We start from the raw sequence: 16,170 nt of genomic DNA on the forward strand, positions 1-16,170 counted from the left end.
AAAAAGTGTTAGGTTGTTAGGTGGATGGCTTTTGGACTCTATAGTGGTTGTTAGGTGGATGGCTACTATGGTCCTAATCAGAACAGTAAAGATCTAAGGGTGGATTTCTGGCTTGAATTAGATGATATACGTGCTTGGTGTGAGTACCCTTGGTGCGTCGGTGGAGATTTCAATGTTATCAGAGAAGGGGCTGAAAGATATGGAGGCAGTAGACGCACCAAGAGTATGGCAGTTTTTGGGGAATTTATAGACCGCAATCAGTTAATTGGTTTCCCACTACAAGGTGCGATGTTCACCTGGTCTAAGAATCAGGCGCGAACCACTTGAGCAGGTTGAATCATTTTCTGGCTTCTCTAGAATTGGAGGGCCAGTTTCAAAATGCTAAAGAAATTGCACTCCCGAGATATTCCTTGGACCATAAAGCTGTGTTACTGGACTGCACTGTCAAAGAATCAAGGCCAAGGCCGTTTAAATTTGAATTGATGTGGTTTGAGGACAAAGATATTTTGGGGAAGATGGAAGAATGGTGGAACTCTTTTGTGTTCAGTGGGTCTCCGAGTATTATTTGGTGGAGAAAATTAAAAGCACTCAAACAGAAACTTATTGTTTGGAACAAAGAGGTGTTCGGGCGTGTGGACGCTCTTATTGATACACAAGTCAGCATCATTGATGATCTTGATAAGTTAGAAGAGGAAAGGGGTCTTAACCAGGAGGAATTCATAACTAAAATTGAGGCCAATGCAAAGCTCCAAACTCTTTTGAAGAGGGAGGAGGTTTCATGGAGGGTGAAATAAAAAACACTGTGGGCCAAGGATGGTGACGGATGCACTAAGTACTTCCATACAGTGGCCAACGTGAAGAATAGGATCAAGGACATCTCTAAAATCCAGGTGGGCAGTAGAATGATCTCTTGCCTATTATCGTTTTTGTTTGCTGTGAAAGTATTTCATTCACTTTGGTGGAAGCCCAAAAGCTTAGAGAAGCATTTGAAGCAACAAGAGATCAAAGGTACTCCTTACAAATTTTTATATGGTGACCTGAAAGAGTTAGCAGGGCGCTTCAGAGAAGCATATAGTCCAAACCCATCAATCTTACTCATCATATCGTGCCACGCGTCATCCCTTTCATCAACAGAACAGTGAAGATCTATGGTATGTATTCTGAGAGACTTTACTTATATGTTCTTCAGTAACATATACTTCTGTGTGTATTTCCTTCTTTAGTTTTTGCAAATTTTTCTTCCTTGGTGTTGTGCTAGTTTTGATAAGAAATGGTGAGAAAAACTCAAAACGAAATAGAGGCTATTCATCTTAGAAAACGAAATAGGAATCAGTTTAGGAATCTTAAATCGTAACATGGCCCGAGTTATCTTTGTCAACTTCATTGGTTTTTAGGATGAACTTATTTCACATTTTTTTGTCTGTATCATGTGTACATGTAAGTCTCCCAATGCTTTTCTACATCACCTTAGCTGCTATTTCTCTTTTTGTTGTTGTTGTTTAATTGCTCAACATGGATCGGAGAGAAGAAAATAATGAACCTTAAAGAGGTCACGCCACTTGTTAACAATAACTAAGAACCAAAACGAATGCCTTTCTCTCAGTTGCCCTCACTGTACCGATACCTATCTTATATGTTTCTCATTGTATGTTGTTTTATAAGATCCCTTGTGGCACTTTGATTTCGAGAACCTCATTATACTTATACAGCACTGATGTTGGAATATTGGTAATGCAGGAAAAATGTCTTTCTTCTGGATTGGAACAAAGCCTACTCTCATCATCTTAGATCCAGAACTGATGAAGGAAGTCCTATCAGACAAGCATGGTCGCATTCAAAAACCACCGAGGAAACCACATATAAAACTTCTATCGAATGGACTTTCGTCATTGCAAGGAGAGAAATGGGTGAAACAGAGGAAATTAATTAGTCCTGCTTTCCACCAAGAAAAACTGAAGGTTTTCACTCTCTCTTTTTCACGGAATATTAAAGGTTCTCTGATTATCATTGTATACTAATTTCAAATAGCTTTTCTAGTGCATGCCAATAATTTTGACTAACAATATAGATAATTTAAGATAATTTAAGCTAAAACTCACAGGTCAGGTCATATTTCACCTATGACTTATTGCGATGCTATGGTTCAATTTGCACTAGGTTGTGAGGGACAGTTTCAACTTATACTGGCAAAATCTTTAAAATCACAGTGCTATGCGTTGGAATTGATTTAAGCAATCTTGCGTAGATTATGCTACTAAACGTAGGCCAATCCGCCAATATAGTGGTTAGGTTAGGCAGGTACATATAATCGCAGAAACAACAAGACAAAATTTTCTTTTGGGCATCCAATAACTGCTTCAAATGGCAACGAGTAAGGATTGGAAGAGGTAAAATTTGGCGACCAATATTTCTGATCTCTTATACTTGTTGATTTCGTTATTGTAGGGTATGACTCCTGCATTTTTGACTAGTTGCATTGAGTTGATTGAAAAATGGAAGAAGAAAACTTATTCCCAAGGATATTGTGAACTGGATGCGTGGCATGATATTCAAGACTTCACCGCTGATGTTATCTCACGAACAGCCTTCGGAAGTAACTTTGAAGAAGGAAAGAAGATCTTTGAACTTCAAAAAGAGCAGAGTATACTAGTCATGCAGGCTGTTCAATCTGTATACATTCCAGGTTTCAGGTGCATTGCCATTTTTCTTCTAATTTGAGCATGTTCTTTACTTCTTTTAGGTTTTTCTAATTTATTCAGGTTCCCCAAACAATCAAAGTCAGCAACTGGTCCAATAGCATACCAACAGCATCACTATTCAATTTAACATCTTACAGATTTATTCCAACGAAGGAAAACAAGAGAAGAATGAATCTGGATAAAGAGATCGTAGTAAACTTAAGAGATCTGATCCGGAGAAAAACTCTTGCATTGGAAAGTGGAAAGTCGAGCGTTGATGACTTATTAGGCATTCTTTTGCAATGTAGTAGAGAAAGTTCTCAAGCAGATATGAATAATCTTAAAACTACCGGGATGCCAATTGATCAGGTGACAGAAGAATGCAAGCTGTTCTATTTTGCCGGCCAAGAAACAAGTTCAAACTTGCTAACATGGACTATGATTGTCTTAGCTATTCACCCAAGCTGGCAAGAAAAGGCGAGGGAGGAGGTGCTACAAATTTGTGGGAAAAACATGCCCAGTTACGAAGATCTAAACCATTTAAAGATTGTGAGTACATCTCTTTCAAAACTTTTTATCTATAACGGTTTTTATTAGAATCCTAGATTCTGATATGAGAAAACGTCAAACCTTAATCAATTTTTTGGCATCATAGATTCATAGTGATACATTATGGCTTTGTTCTGCTTGCACAGCACCTATGGCTTAGCAGGCATATGTTCGTCGAGAAATAGATATGCTCACTACTTCACTAGCTACATCTGTTTTGACTATGGTATCAAATTCAATTGCAGGTTACCATGATTCTATATGAAGTGTTAAGGCTGTATCCACCATTGGTCCAACAAATTCGGTATACTTGCAAGACAACAAAGCTACTTATTCATCATGATCGTGAATTCTGGGGGGACGATGCAGAAGATTTTAGACCCGAGAGATTCTCAGAAGGAATATCCAAAGTGTCGAAGGATCAAAAGGTAGCATTCTTTCCATTTGGATGGGGACCAAGGATCTGCATAGGCCAGAACTTTGCCATGATAGAAGCTAAGATGGCGTTGGCTATGATTTTGCAACACTTCTCATTTCAGCTTTCACCCTCATATGCCCATGCTCCAAACACCATTACCACTCTTCAACCACAACATGGAGCTCAAATTATTTTACATGCGCAATGAAGCATGCACAAGTTATCACGTACATAGTATAATTCTGTTTAGGTGAATAGAATAAATTTGTAATTCTCAGCCAAGTCACAGAACAACAGCTTGTCACACTTGATGATCTAATGGATTATGGATGCTCTGATGCTCATCAGATTTCAGAATTAACAGTCAATCTGCATGTAATTATGTTTTGCTTGGCATAATTGTTTACAATACAGCACAAGGTATACATCACTGAATTAAATATTAATAACTAAAGTCAATAGGGCTAACCAATGGGCTGTCTTACAAAAAACATGAACGATTTTGGAAGTCTTCAGAATTGCTTGTCTGATCTCTATTGTTTTCTAATAGCAACTTACTTTTTGGTTGTTCTTTAATTTTGTTAATGCATGCTGTTAGGCCTAAAGTAGTCTTTATTGGCAAATCCAAAAGACTTCAAATTGATCTTACTTTTTACTTTTGTAGCTAGTTTATAGTGACAGTGACAAAAAACATAAGCTTTTCAAAGTGCTTTTTTGCAAAGTGATCGAAATTGTTAGACCTATAGGCTATAGCAACTCTTGTCTTTCTTTTCCTCTTTCAGTCTTTCATCTGGTACGTATAAAGGCTTACCACAATACCACAAATACGACGTATAAAGAAGCAAGCAGTTGCGTTAAACACCAAGATTAATAAGTGAGCCAATTTTTGTTTTTGGCTCTGTAGTACACTATATAGACGTTCTGTTTCGGCCTACATTTTATTTCTCACAGAATTTTCAAGAAGAAAATTCAGATTTCCAGATAATTGCTGGATCCATTCTCCGTAACTAGTGTTGGACGCCCTCAAACATATTCTTACTTATATGTTGCGAATTTTTCCTGGTGCCATAATTAAACATCCATTGGTATCTGATTTGCATCTGCACCTCTACTATGAATTCGCTCATATTCGATTGATTGCCTCCTCGCAATATACTTTCCAGCCAACGTCAAACAAAGGCTCGATGTGAGAATCATGATTGCAGCTAGTATCAAACTAAATTGTAAGTTGGCCAGTGCTCTAGCTCTCAGAAAAGCGTCATTCGTCCCACAAGTAACTGCTCCATGCATGTCATTCCCACCCTCCACGAAACTAACCATACAACCCTTAGGAACAAATCTCGGGACCCATAGTATGAATCCCATGTTCAAAAACCAACACCCCTGGAATAGGACAGAGACCGAAAGGACTATAGCTGCTGATACACTGCTAGGGAAGCTGATCATTGCGAGAGCTGATACAAATGAGACTAGCACTATAAGCTGCAAGAGCCAGTGGTAGTGACCTTCAAGACCAACATGGTCTGTAGAGTGAAAATGTAGTAAAAATAACTCTTGGCTAAAGACTGACGCTGCAAGGAGTCCAACGAACCACATAAAAACCTCTGGTAAGTGTGTTAATTTGACAACAAGGGCGATTCCTGCATAGATGGCAAGGTGAAGAAACACGGTTGCATGCTCTAAACTATCCAGCATGAACGAAAACTCAAAGTGATAGAAGTCCAAAACTTGGGAAGATAATGAGAGCCCAACCAGGGACCATGTGTCCTACAAATGTGCCCATAATATTTGATATTTCAAAACCTTCAAGTTTGAGTCCCTTCAACACCAAATAAGATCTAGGTTACATATATATAACTCATGCAAATGACGAAATCTCAAATGTGCTTTCTCTTCGCAACTTTGATCTGTTTCATATAAATTATTTTCATGTACAAACAACAAATACTTAGTAGCCTGTTGACAGCGATTCCACAAAATATGCTTATTGCATTGTTGACTAAGTTTTCCATGAATGTCTATTATGGTGAATGAAGGGACACATAATCCATAGCATCCCTGTAGAATTACAATAGACCAATATGGATGGTCACATAGTTTCATCTTTGGGTGAATCTTAACTAGTTGGTCATTCTGTTTAAATTTCTTTGGGTGAACTCATGGATGTTATGTTCTTTTGTTCTTCTTAGACAGCTTTAGGAATTGAGATTTTGAAAGTTCATACTATTACGATATGCTTTCTCAATTCTCATTATATATCAGTTGCGTTTGATAGTTTGATACTTGAAACACAGGGAAGATCACTCTCTTTTGGCTAGGAACGACTCCTACTCTGATCATTAAGGATCTAGAACTAGTGAAGGATATCCTATCAGAAAAGTTTGGTAAAGTTCAAAAACCACCAGAGAACCCACATATTAAGCTTCTAACTATGGGACTCTCAAGTTGGAGTAGTATGCTCTCAACTATGGAAGGAGAGAAATGGTTCGAACCCAGAAAAATAGTTACCCCTGCTTTTCATATTGAAAAACTGAAGGTTTGTTCCGTCCATCCATATCTACTCATTTTAATGCAGACTTTTGTATATCTACGTCCTCCTGAGTCCTGATACTAACTGCAAGATTGCATAAAAGAACAGACTAATCAGATAAAACTTCCCCATTATTCAAGAAAGAAGGTTAGGTCATATATACTTGTTAAAACATACCACCACACGAGTTACATTTCTATAGGAACTTTCTCAAGCTGCAACGTAGTGCTACTGCCCAGAGACACTGACACTCAAGATAGACAGATTGAGTGGTAATACAGAGAATTAGTAGAGATACAATGAGCGCTCCTGTTCAAAGAAAATATTGACCCTGAAACTGGTAAATCTGTGTGACAATTTAGTAGTTCAAGATGTAACCTTGTCAATGAGTGCAATCATCTATTATCGAGTGAAACTAAGTGTGCCTTCTGGGCAACTGATGCAGTTATGCGAAGCGTTAACTCTCAAACAATCTAAAATAATCAATTTCTAACCTCTCAAACAATCTAAAATAATCAATTTCTAACCGAGAATCGATAAAATAGTCGATCTTTAACCAGATCAAATAAAATAAATTAACTAAAAATGTCTTTTACAAACCCTAAAACAAAGACTGGCGGTGATCTAAGTCCACCGACTGAAAACAAAGACTGACATAAAAAAAGCCCATATGGCGTGCACCCCTTATGACAGACTAAACCAAGGGCGTTCGCCCCTTAACTTAAACACTCGAAATAAAAAACTACCCCTTTATTCCCTATCAGCAACAATCCTGTAAAGATAACAAGTTCAAGAGTACAACTTAATACGACATTGTATTTCATATTTTCCAAGCTAAAGAATGTTTAAATATAACCAAAACTATGATTGAAATTTCCGCACCTCTAGGTTTCGTATCATCTAATCGTGAATTTCTCGACAACAGGGGATGATGCCCGCATTCTTGACCAGTTGTAGCAAGTTGATTGAGAAATGGAAGAAGATGGTAAGTCCTCAAGGATCTCACCAATTAGATGTATGGCCAGATATCCAAACCTTCAGCTCTGATGTAATCTCACGGACTGCCTTTGGAAGTAACTACGAAGAAGGCAAGAGGATCTTTGAACTTCAAAAGGAGCAAGATGTACTAGTCCTTGAAGCTTTTAAATCTGTTTACATGCCAGGTTTTAGGTACATTCTCAATTCTCTTTGAATTATGGCTACTTCATTTCCCTAAGCTCAAATGCTTGCTCACACAAGCTCTCGTACATGTTGACCACACAAACATTCAATTTTTTTTCTAATTAGAAAACCATTACATGACCGATTAATACAGTTTCTAACCATTTCAACCTTTTCTTTTGTAGATTTATTCCCACAAAGAAAAACAGGAGAAGAACGAATCTGGACAAAGAGATCAAATCAAAACTAAGAAATCTGATTGAAAGGAAAGTACAGGCAATAAGAAATGGAGATACAGGCGATGATGACTTGAAAGGCATGCTTTTGCAGTCTAGTAACCAGTACTCCATAGAAGCAACTGATCCAAAAGTTAATGGGATGACAATTGATGAGGTGATAGAGGAATGCAAGTTGTTCTACTTCGCTGGCCAAGAAACAAGTTCAACCTGGCTAACATGGACAATGATTGTCTTACCAATGCATCCAAGCTGGCAAGAGAAGGCGAGGGAAGAGGTTTTACGAGTATGCGGGAAAGACATGCCCAAATTCGAAAATCTAAACCATTTAAAGATTGTGAGTATTTCTCCTTCAATATGCAATTTATAGGGATATCACTAGCCTATTTGATGACTTGTAATAGAAAAGAACTTGAGATGAGAAAGTTAACACAATAAGGTGTCATCAGATACTCATATACAGTACTACACTACTACTAATTAGTCGTTCTTTGGCCTTTTAAAAGTATAAAAATGTTTTATTCCTACGCCATGTGACTGACATACCAACTTCCACTGCAGGTTACTATGATTCTACATGAAGTCCTAAGGTTATATCCCTCTGTGATCCATCAGTTTCGATACACATCCACGGAAATAAAAATTGGAGAATTCTCCCTCCCAGCTGGGGTCCATCTCATTCTCCCAACACTTCTTATTAATCATGATCATGAAGTATGGGGCTATGATGCAGATGAATTCAGACCAGAGAGATTCTCAGAAGGAATTGCAAAGGCATCAAAGGATCATGTAGCATACTTTCCATTTGGATGGGAACCAAGGATCTGCGTAGGGCAGAACTTTGCTATGATAGAAGCAAAGATGGCACTGGCTATGATTCTGCAACACTTTGCATTTCAGCTCTCACCCTCATATGCCCATTCCCCTTATACCATCATCCCTCTTCAGCCACAACATGGAGCTCAAATCATACTACACCGTCTGTAACGAGTATCCCAAGATTGTTGTAGCAACACAACGATATTATGCAAGAATAATGTGATTTGACTCACAGAGTTATACTTGGTCAAATGAGTTGATTTGTTTTAAGTTGTTCCGTTATTTATAATAAAGAAGACATAAGTATGTCACAGCTCAGGATATGGGCGCATGCTACCCCTTTACTCAAGAGAATAACTGTGTTCCTATATCTATTCACGAACAAAAATAACATGGTGACTGATAGCTTTATTGTTTATCAGCTCCAGAAACTTTAACAAAACATGTCATATGCACATTGCCCTTAATATGCTGCACAGTTGACCAACAACCAAGACAGTTTTTTTTTTTTTTTTTTTTTTTTTTTTTTCTAAGTAAGCAAATATTGTATTGATGAGAGTAAAAATAGAAGAGAGGAGAAGGTACATGTGTATCCTATAGTCCACTATAACAGTAGCACTACTAGGTTTTTTAGACAAATCTAAAGTAAACTTGTTGCAGAACCTCCCATGTGGAAATCCATGGTGGTTTTACATCAAAAACTAGTTGTTCATTTGTCTGTAAGTTTGCTGCATATTTGGCCACTTTGTCTGCGGAGAAGTTGCATTCCCTCCATGTAGGTGTTATCTTGCATTACTCTAGCTTCTCTTTACATTTATCCCATCTTTGCTTCATCCCCTATTGAAAAGCCGCCGAATCAACCCATAACTTCTTCCAATTCCTTTGAACCGCATATTCTGCACTTTCAAGTATAGCCAAGGATTCAGCTATATAATTTGTGGCAAGGTCTATGTGTCTGCATACCACAACAACAAAGTGACACCTATTATCCCTAAACACAACTCCATAGCCTGAAGGGCCTGGGTTTCCTTGCGAAGCACCATCCACATTCATTTTAATAACATCTCCATCCAAGGGATACCATTTACAATCCTTGAATATTGGCGCCCTTCCAAGCTTATCCGGTAACCCCCATTTCTTAAGAATTTGAGAATCATGAGCTCCTCTATTCATGTAACCAATAGTCATCCAAAAAGAGTTATGAATATGACTTCTCATCTAGCATTTGCATTGGGTTAGAGTGATCTTCTTGTCTTCAAAAAACCATTTATTTCTCTGCTTCCAGTTAATCACCATACCAACTAATACTGCTGCATCCCACAGTTACTTGATAAGAGGACTATGTTCTCTATTCACTTTAAGAGCATCTGGCATGTTGTTGATGTATTAAAACAAAACTGACTTGCCGTCCATTCCCACAAGAGTTTAGAGTCCTTGCATTCCCACAATATATGTTGTAATGTCTTGGATACCTCACAACCCCTATAACACCTTGAAACAATTCTAAATCCTCTCTTTTGCAGCCCTTCATCAGTAGCAACACAATTTCTCACCAGTTTCAAGCCAGTACCCGCTATCTTTGGATGAATCCATTTGCACCACACTTTCTTGCTCCACCATGTAGTTGCATTTTTCCTTCTAATGGTTTCAAAAGCAGACTTGATGGAGAAAATCCCCTTCATATCTGGCTTCCAAATATCATGGTCCTCCCCTGCCATGGTAGGTAGTTGATTCATATTGTACCATGCATATAGCATTAATTACCTCAAATTAAAGGGGATTGCCCATTCACCGTTAATGATAATTTGACTAACTTTGGATCTACACCCCTCTAAATGTTGTGGCAACAACTGGAGCTTTTGTTTGATTGACTGCTCTCCAATTCACACATCTCTCCATAAATCAAATCTGTCCCCCGTACCAAGAAGCCACCGAGAATTACTAGTCACTTCAGGTAACACCCATTTAACACCAGACCAGATTGTAGATTTAGTGTAATAATCAATGAGCTCTCCATCTCTAGTAAAAAACTTTAGCTTCATGAATTTAGCATAGTCGTCCTTTCTGTAAAGTATATGCCATGCCAGCTTCATTAAAAGAGCCATGTTTAGTTCTTTAATTCTTATAATTCCGAGACCTCCTTCTTCTTGTGGTTTACAAACTTTTTCCCATGATATTGTAACAAGCTTCTTTGTGGCAAGGTTGCCAGTCCACAAGAAATTTTTCATAATGCATTCTGCCTCTTTGATTATGCTACTTGGTAATTTGTAAACGCACATATTGTAAACTGGGATGCTCGAGAGAACATAATTGATGAGAACTCTTCTTCCTTGAAAAGAAAGTAACTTCCCCCTCCAACCTGTAATTCTCTTCTTAATCCTATCAAGTAATGGCGTCAAGATTGCTCTAGTTACCCTGCCCTTAATCAAAGGCACCCCTAGATACTTTTCAGGAAAAACACCCACTTTAATGCTTAGGATTTGCTGTAAGTTCTGCCTTCTATCCATACTCATGCCTCTGACAAACATTCTGCTCTTGTTCTTGTTTACTGACTATCCAGAAGATGCTTGGTATCTCTCCAATAAGTCCGCAATATTTCTCACACTCCTTGCATCCCCTTTGTTAAAAATGATCACATCATCAGCATAGAGAAGATGGGTGGGACTGGCCATGCCTTTGATAACAGTTACAGGTTTAGTTAACCCTGTTACCCTCAAAGTATTAAGCCCTCTGCTGAGAGTGTCTTCAGTTAGAGAAAAAATAAGTGGTGATAAAGGATCACCATGCCTCAAGCCTCTCTCCAGTGTAATATAGCCTATGGGGCCTCCATTGAGCAAAATCGAGAGTCTAGCTGAGCTTAGGAGTGTGTGAACAAGCTTGTTCCAGTGATCTGAGAACCCAAACCTCTTCAACACCTCAAATAAGAAATTCCAGCTCATGGTATCATAAGCCTGGGTAATATTAACTTTGATCGTGATGCTACCTCCATATCTCTTTGTATCCAATTCATTCACCATTTTTGACGCGAAACCAATATTGGCTTGAGAATATATGCCTTTAATGAAACCACTTTGCTCCTTTTACACCAAATCCTCGATAATAGTATTGAGTCTTTGCTGCATGATTTTTGAGAAGATTTTAATGAGAAAATTGCTCATACAAATAGGTCTATAATGAGACAACTTACTTGCACTTTTATCCTTTGGCACCAGTGTGATGAAGCTTGCATTAGCCCCATTTGGAATTATTCCTTCCCTAAAGAAAGATTTGACTGCTGAATTCACATCTCTCTTGATCAAATCCCAACACTTAACATAAAAGTGGCCATTATACCCGTCAAGGCCTGGTGAAATGGCAACATTCATCTCTGTACTATTAACAAAATTTCAGCGTCCGAGGGAATTGCACTGAGCATATTATTACCTGCATCGGTTACTTTATTTGGAATTAAATTGAGGAGTTCAACATCCATGTCGACCTCTTTAAAACTGAATTTCTCGGCATAGTATTGTATAATATACTGAGAAATATCTTCTCGTCTCTGCAGCAATACATCATTTTCTGTCTTTAACTCCATGATAAAGGACTTTGTTTGTTTGATTTGGCAAATCCTGTGAAAGTACGCAGAATTTTTCTCATTATCATTTAACCAAGATACCTTGCTTCTCATCTTCCAAAAAGAACTCTTTGTCTTCATAGCTTGCAACAAGCTCACCTCTTTTTCTTCCATTTCAGTTACATGCAGTTCATTTAAGTGATCAGAATCCGCATCAGCTTGAGCTAGTTCTAAAAGTGCCTGAGCCTTAATTACCCCCTGCTCAATATCACCAAAAACATTAACATTCCACGTCTTAAGAGCCTCTTTCATCATTTTTAGTTTCTTACTAAATTTGAAGATGGGGGTACCCTCAACATAATGAGGCCAACTGATTCTCATGAAGTCCATGAAGTCCCGATGTTCAGTACAGGCTTGATTGAATCTAAAAGGTACATTGTAGGCTTAGGAATGTGTACCTACTTTGTATCTCCACCCTTCAAACTAACCTGAGTACTCTAAAAACCTTTTGCAAGTTCTGAAAAATGAGGAAACAGTGACTCTTCAGTTCTCCAGAAGCATTTTGTGCAAAAAAAACTCTTCAGTTCCCAACACACATCATGATTACACTAAAACCCTAGACTGATAGGTACCCTTATGTAGCGTCTTTTCGAATTCCACAAAATGAGGCAGTTTCTATTTCTATTCACAACTGCTCGCATCCTCACATGTACTACACACGTGCTATCGTTCTCTCTCAGTAGATCGCTCCGCTATACAGAATGACCTACTGAGATGGGGTTGTGTGAGGAAGTAATATTAACATCTAATGAATATCAAGCACGTGTCTAACATAAACAGAACTACCAACCAACCTCAGGTCCTCGTCCTCAGAACTCACTTCATAATGACTTGACTCAGGCAGCCGATCTATTCAACCAATTGACCTCCAACCGATCTCAAGTATTCGTCTTACGAGCTCACTTCAAAGTGACTCGAGTCGGATACACGATCTCGCTCAGAAGTGACCTCCATAACGCTCACTCATCCCAGTCCATAATGACTTGTAACATATATCTTTATTTTGGCTTTCAAGGCCGAAGCTTCAGGCACGCACCTCATTGATTCTCCATAACTCGCCATCATGGCTCACCAATGATGTGGAGACCTGAAATTGACCTGACACCAGAGAGTAGGAGGCGCGGGCATCTTGCCTATATAAAGAGGATGAGGAACGACGTCTGACCTAATTCAAGTCCCCCTAGAGAGAAAACTTGATACGTAGGCAGTTCGTCCATACAAACTCGGTCATATCCAATTCACAATCCCTTTCTCCCCAAATTATCTACATCAGTAAGGTTAACGAAGTCAAACCTTTATAGAACCATTGCTCTGTTCTGATTATTGTAGTTACATTGTCCTTGTCTGAATGTATTTGGTGGTTTGACGTGATTGGTGAACGAATCCTGGAGGTGGTTGGGTTTGTGGATTAGTATTCCATGTATAATTTGGGTGTTGATTCCATAGTGCGTTTGGTATATTGAAAGCACAGACTTCTTCTGGTTGAGGTAATGATATGTTGTTGAGCAAGGAACAATTGGTATCTATGTGGTTTAAGCTGAGATAGAAAGTGCATGGTGATATGGGCGACCTTTAGTAACACATAACTGATCATCAAACCGCCCTTAGAAAAATGGAGATTGTGTACTTCTAAGGGTTTGTCTAGGTAGAATCTATTGCCCGTTTTGTTTTTGGAAAAATCACATAACTATTGATGTATCGAGAATCTTTCATAATGAAAACGGAGAAAAAAACAATTATTTTGAAAAATAAATGTGAAAGAAAGAAAAAGAAAATTGTATACTCACTTCAAAGGATAACACTACTCAAACTACGAGTAAAAAGTGCTAGATATACTAGAATGCATGAGATACATGTGGACTAAGGTTCCAGCGCTTACAACCACACACTCCAAGAAAAGGGCCTGGTTACCTTAAGGATGCATTCCCATGGATTGCATAGAAAAAACATGATATGAACCTTTTATAGTCAGATATCGAAGACTATATGTGGGGTTATTTTAAGTCAGATTCCCCAAGACTATACATAAGATGGATGATATGTTGTTAGCTATAAACTAATAGTCTAAACAGTTGGGGATCAATATAGAAAAACATATTAAAGCATATACCCCAAACAGAATGAAATGATACATTTGGAGTGTAAGAAGCAGAATGATAAGAGAATGCTTATGTAACCCATTATAGAATGTATGCAATAACTCGTCATGTTTGAATTGTCCAAGAGAGTGTGAGTGTGGTAGTAGTTGTCCTCCATGAAGCTCAGATGATTCAAAATAGGACATACTAGGGTTCTCAACTACTGGAATGATAGAGTCTTGAGTTAGTATGTTGAGCAAAGTCTCTTTACTAAGAAAGTTGAGAAAATTATGAAGTATTTCGGAGGCGATTGGTTCAAGTGTGAAATTGAGGTTTCTTTGAAATACAGGAGAGACAGATAGCTTGGTGATGTTAGATGGGTGAATGGCAAGAGGTGTTAACTTGGGAGAATGGTGGTTGGGTGGTGGCTCATCACATACTCTTAGGAACTTGAAAGACTCTTCATCTAGCTTGGGCGTATCCACAGAATTGTGGTTTATTTCAGAAATTGTAAGGATGTCACAAATCTATTCCATTGTTAAGTCTTAAACGACCAAAGTAAATTGAGATCCTCGTTCCACCATAGATTTTATATCTTCTTTTTCGGGTACTTGACTTTCTTTTTCCTCTCTTCCTATATCTTCATAAATTTTCTCAATGTCATTGTCCAAGTTTGTCGAGTTAATCTCCAACACAGGTTCATGAGTTTCTTCTGCCTGAGTGTTCTCATTTATGGGTGGCGATGCATTAAAGTATGTGAGACAAACTGTGACTTTAGGCATGTAATCATCATAAGATCTAGAATTCACACAATAGTCAGGTGGATGGTGATGGGGTTTTAGCAATTGGTTTTGTTATAGAAACACATTATTTCTCTTTTCGGTTGGGTTCTGGACTGGTGAGAAGAGTATTAGTCACAGATGTGACCTCTTTTGAACTAGATTGGAGAAGACACAATGTAGTTGTTATTTGCTGAGTTATTATTGTTTGTTTGGCCATTTCCTAGTAAAGTTGGTTTGTGATAGATGATGTAGTGGGATATGAATTTGATATTGATGGTGATATGAATGGTAATGGACTTTGGTTGAAATCGCACTCTGACTGACCATATGGATACATGAATGGTGGTTGACTATTTGTGGTGGAACTCCATGAACTATTTACATGATTAGAAAACTCTTGAGTGTATGGTGTACTAGGGAAGTTTGAAATTTGAGGTTCGTAATTGTAAAAGTTTCTCATAGTAGGTTCGAACTCGGTATATGACGGGTATTGAGACACCCAATGATAAGGACTACCATAACAAGAACAAGGTTCTGGGTTTGCATTGCAATTCCATGATGGTTGCGATGCATATTGATAAGCCATGGATGCTCAAACAAGGATGATGCACAAACAACGTAAATTCATTTTTTTGAATTTTGGAGTTTTGAAAATGTTTGTTTGGTCTATAGACTACTATGCCCTGTTCGAAACGAACAGTTGGGTGTGAAACTAGGTGGGATCTACTACATGGCTCGAAATAGTAAAATAATGGGTTTTTTAGACTTTGGTCCTATGCATAGTTGGTTTATTAGACTTTGGTCCATAAAAGATTGAATATTAGACTTTAGTCCTAGTTCTGTTTGTTGACTAACAAAACTAGGACTAAAATCTAATATTCAAGTTTTTCTGGAAGTCTAATAAACCAACTATGCATATGACCAAAGTCTAAAAAACCCTGAAATAATCACTTCACCAAGTGGTGTGCTACCAAAAAACTCACTCACGGTGAATCTGGGGGAGGGGAGTGAGGAAAGTAGTTGGTCCACCGGAATATGGTAATTAATTATTTAAATCCTCGTGGCTATATTTTTGTCCTTTTCTAGATGAGCGTGACTATTTTATGCTTTAGTTGATTGATTTTAATTATTGTTTGTCTAGGCCTTAAGTAACAAGCATCGTCCGATTATCTATATTGGGTAATTACCTCCCAATGGTTGTTATTTGGCTAGGGTTTAACCTTATGCACGTTAAAGTAAATACAATGCGGAAGTTAAACACGAAGTCACACAAGCATGCTTTTGTAACCACTAAGTATTCTTT

General features: G+C 38.1%; 3 protein-coding genes and 1 pseudogene across 4 annotated transcripts; 2 read left to right on the forward strand and 2 right to left on the reverse strand.

Moving 5' to 3' along the window:
* Positions 1 to 72: 72 nt before the first annotated feature.
* On the forward strand, positions 73 to 4,056 carry LOC147497708 (cytochrome P450 72A397-like; annotated as a pseudogene). Its single transcript, XR_015195218.1, has 5 exons — positions 73 to 1,151; positions 1,738 to 1,958; positions 2,446 to 2,690; positions 2,837 to 3,227; positions 3,473 to 4,056. The product of XR_015195218.1 is annotated as a cytochrome P450 72A397-like (transcript).
* Positions 4,057 to 4,375: 319 nt separating this feature from the next.
* On the reverse strand, positions 4,376 to 5,475 carry LOC147497709 (uncharacterized). The gene has a single exon (XM_086563725.1). It carries the CDS (start codon positions 5,338 to 5,340, stop codon positions 4,717 to 4,719), a length of 624 nt encoding a protein of 207 aa, XP_086419851.1. The 5' UTR covers positions 5,341 to 5,475; the 3' UTR covers positions 4,376 to 4,716.
* Positions 5,476 to 5,754: 279 nt separating this feature from the next.
* LOC147497710 (cytochrome P450 CYP72A616-like) lies at positions 5,755 to 8,740 on the forward strand. Its single transcript, XM_086560054.1, has 4 exons — positions 5,755 to 6,181; positions 7,101 to 7,345; positions 7,522 to 7,909; positions 8,134 to 8,740. Exons 1-4 carry the CDS (start codon positions 6,077 to 6,079, stop codon positions 8,557 to 8,559), a joined length of 1,164 nt encoding a protein of 387 aa, XP_086416180.1. The 5' UTR covers positions 5,755 to 6,076; the 3' UTR covers positions 8,560 to 8,740.
* Positions 8,741 to 10,943: 2,203 nt separating this feature from the next.
* Positions 10,944 to 11,408, reverse strand: LOC147497711 (secreted RxLR effector protein 78-like). The gene has a single exon (XM_086562985.1). The coding sequence runs from the start codon at positions 11,406 to 11,408 to the stop codon at positions 10,944 to 10,946; it is 465 nt and encodes a 154-aa protein (XP_086419111.1).
* Positions 11,409 to 16,170: the final 4,762 nt, after the last annotated feature.

This window comes from Coptis chinensis, chromosome 5 (genome assembly GCF_015680905.1).
Source record: "Coptis chinensis isolate HL-2020 chromosome 5, ASM1568090v1, whole genome shotgun sequence".
In the NCBI taxonomy this organism is placed as follows: domain Eukaryota; kingdom Viridiplantae; phylum Streptophyta; class Magnoliopsida; order Ranunculales; family Ranunculaceae; genus Coptis; species Coptis chinensis.